The sequence below is a fragment of the Arachis ipaensis genome, chromosome B10 (assembly GCF_000816755.2).
Source record: "Arachis ipaensis cultivar K30076 chromosome B10, Araip1.1, whole genome shotgun sequence".
Classification (NCBI taxonomy): domain Eukaryota; kingdom Viridiplantae; phylum Streptophyta; class Magnoliopsida; order Fabales; family Fabaceae; genus Arachis; species Arachis ipaensis.
In genome coordinates, this window is record NC_029794.2 from 88177203 (window position 1) to 88194142 (window position 16940).

Below are 16940 nucleotides of genomic sequence, written 5' to 3' on the forward strand. Positions count from 1 at the left end.
TTGATACCTAAATTATTTTTTTATTAGTTTAATATTAATAGTAATTAATTATAACTGGAGTATATAAAATTAACCACTAAATATTTTTTTATATAAAACACAAACACACATTTTAATAATATTCTCCTATCTGAATGGAGTAGTTAAGGACGTCCCTGAGTTGTGGTGAGCCAAATTCCAGTAGTAATATTCTGAGAATAACCTTTCTCTCTATAATGACAGTAATATTTAAAAGTAATATCTTCGGAATAACTATGGGTTGTTGAAATTACGGCTGAGGCTGAGACTGAAGTGGAGGAACGGCTGCCGTTAGAGATGTTTGATCCATTTATGGTTGCTATTGGGTGAAACATGTGGTTCAGTGGCAAAAGAACTCGAAGCATTTGTGTTGTTCTGGTTTTGATGAATTGGATCTTGAAACTATTACGTAAAAATATTTGTCCTGTCGCAATTTATGGACGTTTTCATTATACACAGAAATTGCGAGATTCCTACCGCAAATTTTTGGCCAATTTACTCATCAACGTAACCCGCTAAATCCATCAGCGGTTTATATTTATTTTAAAACCGTAAAACCTCTTTCGCAGTTTACTAAAAAATTACATTTTCGTATACAATTTATTTATTTTGGTAACTTATCCTAAAATTTAATTTAAAACTCAAATTATCTCCTTTTTGCTTTTGAATTTTGATAACCAAAAGTGCACAAGCTCAAACTAACCAAGCTGCAAAAGTATTTAGTATAGATAGAGCCAGCAGTTGAAAACACCATCAACTATATGCGTGCTCAATGGTGGTAGCTAAAAATATTAAAATAAAACTCCGATCCTAATAGATTTCATTTTTCAATTTCATCTTGTCATGGTTGGTGAAACTGATGGAGGTACTGTAATTCCTTGTCTTGCAGCATTGGCTTCCCACCCTATGACCAATTCATTGTTAGAAAGTAAAAACGTGATATAAGATTCAATGATCAGAGCATGTAACCACAAAATGTCAAAATGAGACTCGAGGGCCAGTTTAGTTTTCGTTTTCAAAATTTTCAATATTTTTGTTAACAGAATTATCATACTAAATAATCAATTAGGTATCAACCAACTTAAATAATTTTTTAAATTTATTAAAAAATAGAATTATAAATTTTTAAAAATAAGATTTTAAACTTTGAATTACTTCGTCAACGTGAAGCCCCATCTCCTCCCCTCATAGCGATGCCAATTAAGCCCCATCTTATCCTCTCATCGCGTCGTCGATACCTTGTTTTTAATTGTCTGTTGCGCTGTCTCTGTACCCTCCACCGCAACTCTTCTATGCACCGTGCGGAGCCCACATGCATTGAAATATCCCAAATTTAACGAAAAGAGAAAGTATTGGGAACCAATACTAATTATGTACGATGTGTACAATGGATTAAAAAAAGATAAAATTACAATTAAAAATTAGATCATTAATTATTTAATTTCAAATTTTAAAATTTGAAAAATTAGGATTAATATTTAAACCCATTCATACTACGTATGGTTATTTCTAATCTTACCGTAACTTCCAATACACGTTCAAAACTCACCGTCATCTTCTCCGGTTCTCACCTCGTGTCACTGAATTCCTCGCCGGCCATACCGACGCCGTCGCATCCTCCCACCGACACCGTCCTCACCTCCATTGGTCAGCTCGACACGCCTCGTCCTTCGACACTCAGTCTAACGTTGCTGCCACTTTTTCGCGTGCCTCTCTTCCGAACCGGCTTCACTTTCCCCCATTCCTTCAAGCCTCTTCTCATTGATAATACCACCATGCTCTTCTTCTTCGGATCCAAGCATGGTTAGCTTCTTTCAGATTTGAGCCCTATGCTTCACAATAGTGTCGCTTTCGTCATGCCTAGTCCTTCAAAATTATGTTTTACCACAATAGTTGTTTCTTCTGTTTATTCATCATCTTCTTCTATTTTAATAGTCAATTTAGGATGGTTATTTTAGTAGGTATATGGATGGTTATTTTAATTTTTATATAGATGATTATTTTAATTAGATTGAGTTTAGTTATATATAATTAAAATATGTTAGATGTTCAATTAATTAGATATGCGGATGATTATTTTTATCCTTAAGTGGATGGTTATTTTTACTAAGGATGAGTGCCGTGTGGCAAGCCAAATAGCGACGGTGAAATGAGATGATTATTGATGAAGGTGGGGTGGCCGCCAGTTAAAAAAGAAGAGAGTATTGGAGTGAAATGTTTTAGTAAATCAGAATTTCAGATGGTTATTTTTTTGAAATAACTAACTGGATTTTTTAAAAATTTAAAATTTAAAATTTGATGTAAAATAACTGAATGAGAGTTTTTGAATTTATTATTTATTTTTATTGAGTTAAATAACCAACCATTATACACATATTATATGTCAAGATTCCTCATTGACTCCATAGTGAAATTTTAAGAAAAAATATCCAAAATTTAACAAATAAAACATCACAACTTACCAGCAGAAACATTTCAAGTTTTATCAAAGAAATATCACAAGTGTAACAAAAAAAAATCCAAATTTTCGCAAAAAAAAAAAAATCCTCAAAAAATGGTAGTATATTAAAAGAAACATCTAAATCCTTACAAACAGAAACTTCCGTTTATCATAAAAAAATTTCGATCATTAATTACATGTTCCACCCATGAAAAATTTTCAAAGATTTGAGAAAACGATAACGGACACAAGATGCGTTACCTTGGAATCGGCTGCAAACAACTTTTATAGCGCTGCTCATTCTATGCACCAAGAGTAGGGAAGGACGTTGGCGGACGTCCGTTCAAGGTTGGCATCAGGTCGTGCAGTGCAGTAACGCTGCGAAGGAGCTCCCATCATGCGTGTTTTGGATGTCGATTTCAGTGCTAGGCACGGTAGCTCCTGCAATAGAAGATTGACTGTCACTATTGGGTGCGGCGGTATGTCCCCCGACGATGGAGCTAACCGGAAAAGATGAAGTACAACACGGTTGGAGATGAGAGAGGAAGGAGAGATGCGGTTGTTTTTTTAATTTTGAGTAACAGTAGAAAATCAAATTAAGGTTAAGTTTGGATAATGTTATGAGATATTTTTTTTTGTATTGCTGAACTTTTTTGTTACGATTTATATTGTAGTTGGCAGAGTTGACTGTTACCCTAATTAATTTCTTAACTATTTTTTTCTTACGTGAAAGAAAAGTACAACTTTAAGTCAAATCACACAAATAAGAGAAAAGAAAAAAAGAAATTATTGAATATAAGAAGGGATGAATGAAGACTTACCTATGCTCAAGTCAATTCCACGGTTTTTAAGCTCTCTATATTCTTGACAGAGAGCACAAGTTTCACAACAGAAATGAACTAAGCAGTCCATACAAGGTGCCTCTGGCAACTCATATTGTGCCCTCATCTTTGAGCGGTAAAAGCATGAATACAAGCATGGAAACCCAATAAGAGCCAATGCCCCATAAATAGCTCCCTCACATGTGCACGCTGCATATAAAGTTATGAACATACCCTATTTCATTATTCATCCTGCCTCTAATTATGTTTCTCAACAATAGCTTATACTATGTTTAATAATTAATTAGTATCTCATATCAGAAATTTAAGGGGAAAAAAAAGGAAGCCTTTATTTTACAGTTCCTCCTTTTTTTAGTAGATAGAAAATTAGAGACGTACTTTGTGTATGAACTAAAAGAAAGGGTCTTACTTGAAGTTCCTTTACTTACTATCTCTGCTATTTGTCCAAAAGTAATACAAGGGCAGAAGCAAGTGACCACACCTTACAAAAATTAAAAAAACAATGTCAAAATATAAATATATAACTTCAGAATAATGTCAAGAATTCAGATGGTTTCCGTCGAGGCTCTTACAGTTTGCAGGATCATCAAAACAACGGCAGAGACCGGTGGACCAACGCTGCAACCGGAGAGGTCCTCTGATGCCGCCGGTGAGGTATGGAGCAGCATAAGGATGTGATGTACCATAGTTTGGAACTGCCGGCGCTGGTATGACATAACCACCAGGATTATGGCCTTGAATTGCATATGTCTCTGCTTGATCTACTGCTGGGTACATGGACATTGTTAGTACTTAATAATAATACTCTCCCTTCAGAATTTCAGAAAATGAATTAGAATTCGTAATCTTACTCTTGGCTAAGACTAAGAGTACTATAAATAGCCGGGAATTTTCAGAAATAAATAAACAAAATCTTTATTTCCTAAAACAAATAAAATATACTTAAATACCTAATTTTTATGTGTGACAAAATATTGAGTGTGTCATAAATAAATAAAAAGTCAATCATATTAAGTGTATATAAAAACTTAATCACTAAATTAGTCGGTCATATAAAATACATGCATACCTAAATCCTTTTATATTAGGAAATAGAGATTTATTTATTTCTAATTATTTTGGTAAAAATAGCTTGATAAAGAGAAAACATGTCAATTAAATTTGTAACTGATATAGCTAGTTTTGGAATAATATTAATGTTGGATCTGATTAGGTTTTAGTAAAGATTTGAATATCACGGTATTAAAAGTGGGACAGGTTTCTCCGCAACTTAGGAAAACAAATAAATTAAATTAAAAGTTATGACGTTACATAGCACCTTATCCTTCTTACGAAGCTAGTGAGAGGCAAAAATGCTAACTTATTAGAGTTTGTAATTTCGTTGAAAGATTTTACTGGAAAAAATATATAGTCTCTTGACTTGGAATTGCACATGGCCATAGCATGTATTCAAGCAAAAAAATTAAATTAAATTGTTGGTTATGACGTTACATTGCACCTTGAACCTTCTTATTAGTTCTTAGGAAGCTAGTGAGATGGTAACTCATCAGTGTCCGCAACTTCGTTAGAAAGATCTTATGGGGAAAAAGAAATAGACTCTTACTTGGACTTGTGCATGGTCATAGCATGTGTTCAATATTCAAAGCTGAATCTATAATAGTTTATTGTTTCCGCAAATTGGGATGATGTAAGATGAAAAACACGATGGAACCAATGATCAATTTGGTAACAAATAATTGGGTTGTTTCACATGGACATTAGAATTTAATTAAATAACAAGTCAATGGCCCAATGCTCCTCCAAAAGAAAAAAATAAACAAACAAGTCACTGCAAATTGAATCGGGTGGGTATTTCATTACCAACTATATATGTTACAAAAATCCAAATCATGTTATATATATATATGAGAAGTTTGGACAAAAGTATATATAGATTTTCATACTATGAATAGATGTATATTTTAATTTTTTAATGAGTCATCTATACACACCAATATCAAGTATCGTTGTCATTTTTACATTTTCCTCGTCTGGGTAACTTTTTCAGTGGTAGTAATTGTCAGATGACTCTGTACATTATGTGACGTGACCTTTTTGATGATGACACATTGCAAACTAAATGATAAATTATTAAATTTGTTAAATTTGAATAAATTTTTTTTACAAGAAATTTAGAATTTTTGTTATTTTCCTTCCTTCTTTAAAAAGTAGATGTAGATCAAGGGATGTAACTCAGAAATAGCTGCTAGGACTATGTTCGAAGTAAATTTTGGAGAAAGAAAGAAGAGAATGAAAATTCTAAATCACTTGCAAATCTTTTTTTTATTATTAAAATTAAACAAATTTAATAATTTATCATTTAGTTTTTACTGTGTCATCAAAAGGGCCATGTCACACCATGTATAGAGCCACTTCGCAGCCACTATTGCTAAAAAAGTTATCCAGGCGGCAAAAGGATAGAAATGACAACAAAGTTTGATATTAATGTGTATAGATGACTCATTAAAAAATTGGAGTATACATCTGTTTACCGTGTGAAAATCCATGTATACTGTTGTCTATTCTTCCATATATATATATATATATATTGTTCTGACCTGAATGGTCGAGATATAACTTTTCTGCCTTAGATTTCTGCATCGAGCTATTAGGCCTTTGATCTCAAGCTTATGTCTCCAGCAAAGATATGCCTCCGTATGGGAAATGAACAATGTCACAGGAAGACAAGGGGGGAAGTACCTGCAAAAGGCACTTCGAAACTTAAGTCAGTATTGTGTATTCTCAATGTGTACTGTTTGTAAAAAGCGCCTTACCTTCCCTTTTATAGGGTGTAGTATCCGAGGATTACATTTTGGAAGTTTTCCTCCTTTACGAGGAGTCGGATGGGGACTTTTTATTTGGATGACCGTTTTATAGGTATGATGAACCACTATTTTACGATTTATTTTGTACTGAATTGAGTGGATTTTATCAATTATTCATACATTTATTCATATAAATTGCATGGTTTTACAAATCCTTCATAATTTTGTGCTATGATTGAAACATGCTTCTTTGGTTTTAAAATTGCTAATTTTTAATCCTCTCTTATTACCATTCGATGCCGTGATATGTTTGTTAAGTGTTTTCAGGGTTTATAGGGCATGAATGGCTTAGAGCATGGAAAGGAAGCATCCAAAAGTGGAAGGAACATAAGAAATTGAAATTTTCAGAAGCTGGTAGCGACGCGTACGCGTGACCAGGGATTTGTTCATCGACGCGTACGCGTGACGAGCGTCATGTGCCCCAGTAAAGCGAATTCGCTGGGGGCAATTTCTGGGCTACTTTTGACCCAGTTTCAGACCCGAAAATACAGATTAGAGGCTGTAGAGTGAAGCTGGAGGGGGATCATTCACTTCTCATTCATTCACACTTTAGGTTTTAGATGTAGAATTCTAGAGAGAGAGACTCTCTCATCTCTCTAGGTTTTAGGGTTTCTACTCCAATTTCTTCTTAGAGTTAGATTTAATTTCTGTTTTTATTTACAATTCCTTGCAATTTATTGTTCTAGCACCTTTGTTCTTCAATTCTACTTGTTATTTCTTTCACTTTGTTATCCTCATGTTTATGCACACTTGATACTTTGGATCTTTGTTAATGCAATTTATATGTTCATGTTGTTATTGCTTTCTTCAGTTGTCATTGTTAATTTATTTCAATTGGTAGTTGTTAGATTTTACTATTGTTGTAAATTTACCAAGCTTTTATTTTGTGCCTTCCAAGTGTTTGATAAAATTCTTGGGTGGATTTTAATTTAGATTTTTATGTTCTTGACTTGGATTGATTATTAAGAGACTCTTGAGTTATTGGTGCACGAATTGTGAATCACACTTTTCACAACGCGTTTAAATACTAAACTAGTAGCCTAGGTTTACAGAAAATGAGTAAACTATAGCAGATGGTATAGAGATCTACTTCTGGGGCCCACTTGGTGTGTGCTGGGGCTGAGATCTAAGCAATTCACGTGCATAAGGCCATTTGTGGAGTTGAACGCCAGTTTTTGTGCCAGTTTGGGCGTTCAACTCCAGTTTTTGATCCTTTTCTGGCGCTGGACGCCAGAATTGGGCAGAGGACTGGCGTTGAACGCCAATTTACGTCGTCTATTCTTGTGCAAAGTATAGACTATTATATATTTCTGGAAAGCCCTGGATGTCTACTTTCCAACGCAATTGGAAGCACGCCATTTCGAGTTCTGTAGCTCCAGAAAATCCACTTTGAGTGCAGGGAGGTCAGAATCCAACAGCATCAGCAGTCCTTTTTCAGCCTGAATCAGATTTTTGCTCAGCTCCTTCAATTTCAACCAGAAAAATACCTGAAATTACAGAAAAACACACAACTCATAGTAAAGTCCAGAAATATGAACTTTTCCTAAAAACTACTGGAAATAAACTAAAAACTAACTAAAACATACTCAAAACTATATGAAATTATCCCCAAAAAGCGTATAAAATATCCGCTCATCAGTTATCAAAAGTCTTTTGTTGATTGATGATTGAAGATTTCCGGTTAGCTTGAACTTCACCAAAGCTAGTCTTTCACTATGAGTTGACTAGAACTTGTGAACTCAAGTTGATTGTATGCACTTGACCTTCATCCATTGGTTAGAGGTTAATTAAGTGAAGACAATTCACATTTACCATCACAATTGACGATGATAATGAGGATAGGACTTTTAATTCTCTTTCCTTGCTAAGAGCTTTCTTAGTTATTAGTTTATTTTCTCACCATTTTACTTTCCTGTTCCTTATTTCAAAAACCCAAAAAATATACTTTCCCATAACCGATAATAAACTACACTTCCCTGCAATTCCTTGAGAGACGACAGAGGTTTGAATACTTCGGTTAATTTTATTAGTTTTTTATTTGTGACAAACAATCTAACTGTTGATTGAGGTTTAATTGTCGGTTTAGAACTATACTTGCAACGCGACATCTTTGTGAAATTCTTTACCGACATTTTTTCTCCGTCAAGTTTTTGGCGCCGTTGCCGGGGAATTACAAATGTGTGCCTTGTTATTGGTTATTGTGAATATTGTCAATATGTTTGCCTTTTATTTCTTTGTTAGTTGTTGCTAGTTTTAGGAGTCTTTTTTCATTATTTCTTATTAGTTTTTGTTTTTATTTTCTCTTGTTACTATAAATTCTCACCCCTTTGGCTATGAGTTTGGTTCAAATTATGTTGTAGGGAATGGAAGCTACAATGAGAACATGCATCAAGGATGAGACAATCAAAGGTGGGAGGAGCCTCAAGCTTATGGACAATCTTCGTGGTAACAGCCTCCTCCAACATACTATGAGTAAGGGCCATTCCAAGATGCATATCAATCCAATGGCTATGGTGGACCGCCTTGTGACTACCAACAACCACCACCATATGCCTATGAACCCCCTCTTCAACATAGCTTTGAACCACCATACTCACAAGCACCCTACAATCAAACACTTCCATATGACCCTAATCCATATCCACCGTACCAACCATCTTATGAGCCATATGAGCCATACATAGAGCCACCCCAATTCTAACCCAATTACTCCCAAGAACCACCACCTCAATATACACTACCTCTAATGTATGCGAACTTTCAACCACAAGAGGAATTTTCCTTTCCACCATAACCCTCCATAGGAGAATGTCCATATTCATCAATCCAAGAGCAATATGATCCTACTTATGTTAGCGAAGTGGAACAAAAACCAAAGGATCGTCTCAAGGAAGCAATAGATTGACTTCAGGCGACCATCCGTCAAAAGTTAGACTCATGGGATTCATGCCACAAGCAAAACATGTCCACGGAAAATCGTGGAAAAGCAACCGAAGAGAGGAGTTTGAAAGAGATATTGGAATCTCAACTTGAAAACAAGGAACTGGAGTGTGTTGTGCAACAAGTGGAAAAGATGGAGAGTGTTGAACCGCTACATCCTTATCATGATGAACCACCCTCGTACTATGAACCCCTTCTCCCAACCGATGAACCCTCATATCCACTCCAATCTCCAATGGATGACACTCTTGGTGTTCTTCTTCGAGGGCAAAGAGAAGTGTTAGGGACGACACTAGAATTCGCGGCTGCTGTGACCAAGTTAGTAAGTCGATTAGCTTCCCAACATTTGGATACTCAAAGTACCCCCATGGCTACATGTAGAGAATCTAATGAGGAACGTAGCATGAAGGAGAAACTAGGAACTCCGGTGAAAAGTGAGGCATGTGACTTTATGTTGGAACATTTGGAGGAAGCCGTAATTGTTGAAGAGGAAGAAGAAGTGGTTGAAGACTTAGGAGATGCTGAACCTCCATGGGAATCTAGAGTTGTAGAGTATTCCTCCAAGAAGCTTGAAATTAATGTTGAGGAGGGTAGTGCACAACCTCCAAGGCATATTCCCTATGAAGAATTGGACGGAATAGATCAAGAGGCAATTTCTCTTGGTGATGATGATCATGAATCAAGCCATCCTAGTAATGAATTTGCATCCACAAGTGAATCCCTTGAGTTTGAAGAACCTTCTCCCGATGAAATTGAAAGCAACATTGAGGTAGATTTCTCTCAACCTCATATTTATGATTTGAGTGACGGAGAGGAGTTGGATGAATTCGGTAGGGAAGAGTGATAAACCCCATATTTAGGGTTTATCTTGTGCTTAATTTAGGGGATTTTATCACTTTTTACCCACATTTACTCAATGAAATAGCATGGTTTTATGATTGTTTCCCAACTTGTGCTTAAGTGTGAAAACTTGCTTTCTAGGTCTTTAATTAGCTAAATTTAATTCACCTTTGATTCCACTAGATGCTTTGATGTGTTTGCTAAGTGATTTTAGGTTGAAAAGGCTAGGAATGGATCAAGGGAGTGAAGAGGAAAGCATGCAAAGTGGAGAACACATGAAAAAGCCAAAGATTTGGATATCTTCATCCACGCGCATGCACACTGTACGCACACGCGTGGATCGTGAAAAGGCAAAGGACCCGCACGCGCACTGTGCGTGTACGCGTCGGTGGGCGCACATGACTTTTTAAATAGAAAACGTGCCCAGCGATTTTTGAGAGCTGTGGGGCCCAATTTCAACCAACTTTGGTTTTAAAATGCATATAAGGACCAAAGATTGAAGGGGAAAAAGGGGATTCACTCATTTTTACTCATACACACTCATTAGGATTAGTTTAGAGTAGTTTTTAGAGAGAGAAGCTCTCACTTCTCTCCAGGATTAGAATTAGGATTAGGTTTAGTTCAATAATCTAGATCTAGGTTAATTTCATGCTTAGATTTACTTTTCCTTTATCAATTCTTCTTCTTCTACATCTCTTCTCTCTAGCTTAGCATTTGATTCTTGTAATTTTCTACTTTTATGTTGATGCACTTTGTTCTTCTATTTTCCTTTAATGCAATTTATGATTCATGTTCCTTTATTGTTGATTTGCTTTATTGTTGTTTAATTCCTTGCATTGAGTAGTGTAGATTTACTTTCCTTGCACTTTTTACTATGCTTTTCTTTTATTCCTTCCAAGTGTTTGGTAAAATGCTTGGTTGGATTTTAGAGTAGAATTTTAGTGCTCTTGGCTTGGGAAGATAACTTAGGAACTCTTGAGTTACTAATGTCCAAGTGATTGACGATTGGGAGCCATTAACGCTAGATCTCACTAATTGATTTGGTGTAGAACTAGGACTTATGGACTTGGATTGACATAGCTCATTTGACTTTCCTTTATTAGTTAGAGGATGACTTAATGGGGTTGATCCTTGCCAATTCTCATGTTGTGGTTAGTGATAAGGATAGAGATCCTTGACCACCAACCTTTGCCAAGACCTTTTTAGTTGTTAGTTTATTTTCATTGCCATTTACATTTCATGCCTCTTATCAAAAACCTCAAAATATGCTCCACAACCAATAACAAGACACTTTATTGCAATTCCTATGGAGAATGACCTGAGGTTCAATACTTCGGTTTATAGATTTTAGGGGTTTGTACTAGTGACAAACAAATTTTTTGTATGAAAGGACTATTGTTGGTTTAGAAACTATACTTGCAACGAGAATCAATTGTGAATTCTAAACCACACAAAATTCCAAATCATCAAAATGGCGCCGTTGCCGTGGAGTTGCAATGGTGTTGTGTTATTGGTTATTGTATATATGTGAATATTGTGAATAGCTTGATTTTTTGATTGCTTGTTAGTTTTTGCTAGTTTTAGGATTTTGCTTCATCATTTCTTATTAGCTTTTGTTTTTTATTTTCTCTCCTCACCATGAATTCTCACTTTGGCTATGAGTTTGGTTCTAGCTATGTTGTAGGAAATGAGAGCTTCAATGAGGATGTGTATCAAGGATGGGATAACTAAAGGTGGGAGGAGCCATATGCATATGATCAATCTTCATGGCAACAACCTCCACCAATGAACTATGAAGAAGAGCCATTCTATGATGCATACCAATCCAATGGCTATGGTGAATCTCCTTGTGACTTTCAAGAATCACCACCATATGCCTATGAATCATGTCCTCAACATGAACCTCATCCATACTCACAAGCCCCCTATCACCAAACACCTCCACATGACCCTAATCCATATCCATCCTACCAACCACCTTTTGAACCATATGAGCCATACATGGAACCACCATTCCAAGATTACTACTCCCAAGAACCATCTCAATACACACTACCACATCCTTACCAAGAAGAACCACCTTCCTATCATGAACCCTTTCTCCAAGACATTGAACCCTCTTATCCACCCCAACCCCCAATGGATGAAACCCTTAGCCTTATACTTCAAGGGTAAGGAGAAATGCAAAGGGAGACACTAGAATTTGTGGCTACCTTAACCAAGGTAGTAAGTATTTTAGTCTCCCAATATTTGAGCACTCAAAGCACTCCCATGGTCACATGTGGAGAATCAATTGAAAAGTATAGCATGAAGGAGAGATTGAAAACTCCGGTGGAAAATGAGGAGTGTTATTTTGTATTAGAGCAATTGGAGGAGCCTATGATCATTGAAGAAGAGAAAGAAGTGGTTGAAGACCTAGGAGATGCGGAACCTCCATGGGAAGCTAGAATCATAGAAAATCTATCCAAGAAGATTGAATTTGATGTTGAGGAGGAAAGTGCACAACCTCCAAGACAATTGGTGAATGAAGACTTGGAAGGAATGAATCAAGAAGTAAGTTCCCTTGGTGATGAAGATCATGCATCCGACTTTCTAGGTGGTGAATCCTTTGAATTTGAAGAACCTTCTCCCAATGAGATAAAAAGCGATGTGGAGGTAGATTTCTCTCAACCTCCCATTTATGATTTGAGTGATGGAGAAGAGTTAGATGAAATTGATGAACAAAGGATTGAAGTTGAAGAAGTTTGTAAAGAGGTGGAGACAACCAAGGAAGAACATAAGGGAGTAAAGCTTGCTAGCACATTGGAGATACCTCTTCCCAAGCCACCACCATCCATTCTTTCATTCAAGTGGGTAAATTTCTTATACTCAAGCTTTATTATTCCCGTTGAATATGGTTTGCTTGAGATGGATGGTCAACTTAGATATATTTGTGGCTTTAAGAGCAAAAGGGAGATGGTTAGTGATTGAAAATATCATTCTAAGCTCATGATGGTTGCATGTTCAAAGTTGAATAGTAATGGTTGGTGTAGAACCCAATTGCAAGGGTCTAGGAAGTTGTTTGGGGGCTTCTTTGAGAATTCTAAGGTCATGCCACCCAATTGGAATCATGATGATCAACTTAAAGATGGGTGTCAAAACAAAGTGTGGGATCCCGGATCGCACAAGGAGGATCAACTTTGGGAGCCCCAAGCTTGTGAAGAACTCCATCAACACTTGGTGCAACAAATAAGGAATCTTGGGGCACATTGGAGAACCAAGCATTGGTGGATGTTCCAAGATAGCTTCAAGCACAAGCCACCTTGAGAGGAGCTCCCCATAAGTCCAACTTAAGGACATTAAACAAAAGTGCTAGGTGGGAGACACCCCACCATGGTAACTTCTTTTCATTTTCTCTTTTTGTACATATTGGTAATTGGTTTAAATTCTTGTTTTTGGTTAGTTTGTTGAGTATATTTGGTAGTATGATATGTTAAATAAGGTTTTATGGTGTTTTAGTTGTTGTTTGGAGGTTTGGAATGCTTGGATTGGTTAAAAAACATAGAAAAAAAAACAGAGCACCATCCGCACGTAGGCGCACTGCGCGCGTACGCGTGCATCAAGCATTTTTGCCTATCCGCGCGCACGCGCAATGTACGCGTACGCGTGGATTGAGAAATTCCATCCCCAAGCTAGAAACCCAAGAGTTGTGCGAACGCGGTGCTAGCATTGTGCCTTTCGCACAAACCAACACACGCGGACGCGTACATGACGCGTACGCGTCACTCTCGAAATAAGCCATCGACGCGGACGTGCCATGTACACGTACGCGTCGTGTCCATTGCACCACCATCCGCGCGTGCGCGCCATGCGCGGGTACGCGCGGACGTCCTTCCTTCAACACATCTCTTTTCTTCTCCTCTTTCCATTTCTTTCCTTCTCCTTTCTTCTTCTCTTCTTCTACCCCTCATCCAATACTTCCAGACACCATTGATAACCATTTATCTTAGTTAGTTAATTAGTTAATTAGTTAGTTAGTTAGTTAGTTAGTTAGTTGGTCTAAGTTTAGTTTTCATTTCATTTTCTCTTTTTCATTGTAAGTGTTGGATTGTTAATCTTGTTTACCATTAATTGTTGCTGAGTACTAAACGGGATGTTATCTCAACATCATTATGTTTATAATCTTTGTTGGATTCTATTGTTGAGGTTATATTTTGCTACCTGGTTTTGAGTTTTTCATGCTTACCTTTTAAGAATACCAAGTGATGAGAATTGCCTTCGAGCTTGTAACTCTTCTTGAATTGCATGATTTGGCCACCATGTGATTTGAACCCTATTCTTTGATTAGGCAATCTCTTGACATTGGATGGTGTGCATTCACCTTAATGCATTATATTTCTTGATCATATGCATCCATATGCTTTTAGCTTGAATGCTCTCATGCTTTGTTAATGCTTGTTTTACCTTACAAGTTTACTTAAAGCATCTCAAGCACACTAGGATAAGTGAAATACATGCTTCTTTTGTGACATCGCTTTTTATGCTAGTGTGTGTTCTAAACTGCGCAATTTAGAATTCACACACTTATTTGTCATTAATGTCACATTAATTCACTCACTCAATTCTAGTGATTATGACCTCATTCCAACAATGTATGATTCATTGCCTTTGTATTTTCTCATCTTATGGTGTTATATTTTTGTTTTTCATGATTAATGCACCACAAGCAAAAATGGAAGCGAAAGAAAGAACACGCAACAAACGTTTGTTCTACCAGCTGAAGGTAGCAACTCGGACAGTCGCCGTACCCCTTGCTCATCTTCGAATGCACCGAGGACGGTGTAAACTTTTAAGTGTGGGGAGGTCGTCCGACCGGTCGGCGATTTTGGGTGACAAGTTTCTAATTCCAACACTTTTGCATTTCACTTTAGGTTTTTAGGATTTTTACTTTCATTTTCTTATTTTTGCATATATATACATAATAAGATTAGTCAAAATAATGAGGTTCCTCAAGATTTCTATCTATAGGGCACCAATTGATTTGAGTGAAAACTTTTCTTTGAAACTTGCTTGAATTACATATATTGTGGAACATGTTTTGAGCTAAGAATACAAGCAAGTGAGACTTGAGCCTAATGGTGTGGTTACATCTTATAACTACTTATTTTCCTTCTTGTGTGCATTGTTCTCTTTCTATGATTGTAATCTTTGATTTATTTGATTCTTTATATCCATTATTTTGTGTATTCATGCATTTATATGATTGAGGCCACTATTTCATTAGCTCACTTACCCAAATAGCCTTACCTTTTATCTTCCATTGTTAGCCAATTTGAGCCTACGCTTAACCCACTTGTTCTTAATTTAGCACATTACAAGCCTAAAGTGAAAAATAATAAATGTCCTTTATTTGGATCTTTGATTAACTTAGGCTAGTGAGTGTGAGTATCATTCAAGTGTGGGAAACTTGGGACACTGGTTGAGAAAAAAATGGTGTTTTTGTATTGTATTTTTATATTTGGAAATTAGGTACATACTTATGTATTGATTAAATGTATAAACCTTATGCATTGATGTTCTTGTATATAGTTCGAAAGAAAGAAAAATGAGGAAAACAAGGGAAAAAGAAATAAAAGTGAAAAAAAAGAAAAAGAAAAAAAATGTGAAAAGGAAAAGAAAAAGAAGAAAAATAATAAAAAGGGGATAAAATGCCCCAAAGTAAAGTCCAATAAGAGTCTGACGTGGCGAAAATTGGCGAGTTAAGAATTGTTATAAGATATGCGTTGCAAGTATAGTTCTTAACTAACCAGAAATCCGCTTATCAATTTAGAAGGGTTGTCACAAAAATTAAAATTAAAATACTGGGAGTATGAATCCCAGGTCGTCTCCCAACGAGTTGCAGAAAGGTGTGCTATTTTATTAATCAGATGTTTTCAAAAAGAGTTTGAGTTGAATAAACAGGAAATTAAATTGGGGAAATTAAGTAATTTAAATAAAGGCCTTGACTGGGAGTAGATTAGTTGGAAGCCCTATTCTTGTTGCAGTACTCTCAAGATTAATTGATAATTGAAGGTTGTTCTGTTTAGTTATCCCTTACTAGGTAAGGGAAAGTCAAACAAGTTGGAATGCTAAATATCCCGTACTTACTCAACCTCTAACCTTTCCTTCGAACGTTTTTACCTTCCTTGTGTTTTTTAACTCCTCTACTGGTCGCTCTTCACTGCGCCGGCGTACCGAGTGCGCTGGCGCGCTTTCTCTCCTTTAGCGTCACTGCGCCGGCGTACCAAGTGCAGTGGCGCGCCTAATCTTATCGTGTTCACTGCGCCTCCGCACCTGCTGCGCGGGCGCACCGTTTCGTTTTGCGGCTTACTGCGCAAGCGTACTTACTGCGCTAGCGCACTGCACGCGCTAGACGTATTAGATGTCTTAAGCGACCCCCGCTAAAACCCGGGACAAAACTGGGTCAAAAGTCGGGTCTTTTCGTATGATCTCGGTCTCTTGTACGTCTTTGGTTTTGTTGTAAGTAAGATGTGTCAAAAATCAAAATCTAGATCAAAATGAGGAGAAGATCCAAAAGAGAGATGTGTAAGTATCAAGAATCCTAAAAATAAAGATAACGAGAAACGTAACCCTATAACTCTTCTCAATAATGGAGTAGTTCTGAAGCAGTAAGATCAAACAAAAGAAATGAACCGAAATGAGAAGGTACAGGAAATTAAATGAGTTAAAATGATAACCTAATAAAATCTTAAATAATTATATTCTGAATGAAAATAAAAATTAACTAAGGAAACTGAAAATAAATAGTACAGAAAGAAATTAAGGGAAGGGATACAATACTCAAGATGTAAGTGTTACTCACTCATCAAGGGATTGAACTACCCCTCAACTAACTTTCCTTGGGAACTCAACCTTACGAGTTTTTCTCTTTAACATTAACCCAAATAACAACCTGACGAGAGATCAGTGATTGCGGTCAGGAAGGTTCATTCGCCTAACCCTGAACACTTATCTTTA

At 36.5% G+C, this 16940-nt stretch overlaps 1 protein-coding gene across 4 annotated transcripts; it reads right to left on the minus strand.

The window, feature by feature from the left end:
* On the minus strand, window positions 75-4169 carry LOC107621960 (protein PLANT CADMIUM RESISTANCE 2-like). Of its 4 annotated transcripts, none has more exons than XM_021114030.1 (5): window positions 3873-4169; window positions 3710-3781; window positions 3280-3489; window positions 2720-2916; window positions 75-922 (listed from the first exon to the last, which is right to left on the minus strand). In XM_021114030.1, the coding sequence occupies exons 1-4, from the start codon at window positions 4081-4083 to the stop codon at window positions 2756-2758; spliced, it is 654 nt and encodes a 217-aa protein (XP_020969689.1). In that variant the 5' UTR covers window positions 4084-4169; the 3' UTR covers window positions 75-922; window positions 2720-2755. The 4 variants fall into 4 exon arrangements, 3 of the variants coding, with proteins under 3 accessions (XP_020969689.1, XP_016179396.1, XP_016179398.1); XM_016323910.2 differs by having other exon boundaries at window positions 76-922; window positions 2720-2958; XR_002356213.1 differs by having other exon boundaries at window positions 77-922; window positions 2720-2899.

What these genes read in the sequence shown, in the direction of transcription:
- LOC107621960 (XM_016323910.2), bottom strand. Translation starts at nt 4,083, where the DNA reads ATGTCCATGTACCCAGCAGTAGATCAAGCAGAGACATATGCAATTCAA. An exon ending in TTTTGATGATCCTGCAAACT is followed by an intron (nt 3,782 to 3,872) that starts GTAAGAGCCTCG and finishes AATTTTTGTAAG; the next exon opens with GTGTGGTCACTTGCTTCTGC. An exon ending in TGGAATTGACTTGAGCATAG is followed by an intron (nt 2,959 to 3,279) that starts GTAAGTCTTCAT and finishes TTTTCCGGTTAG; the next exon opens with CTCCATCGTCGGGGGACATA.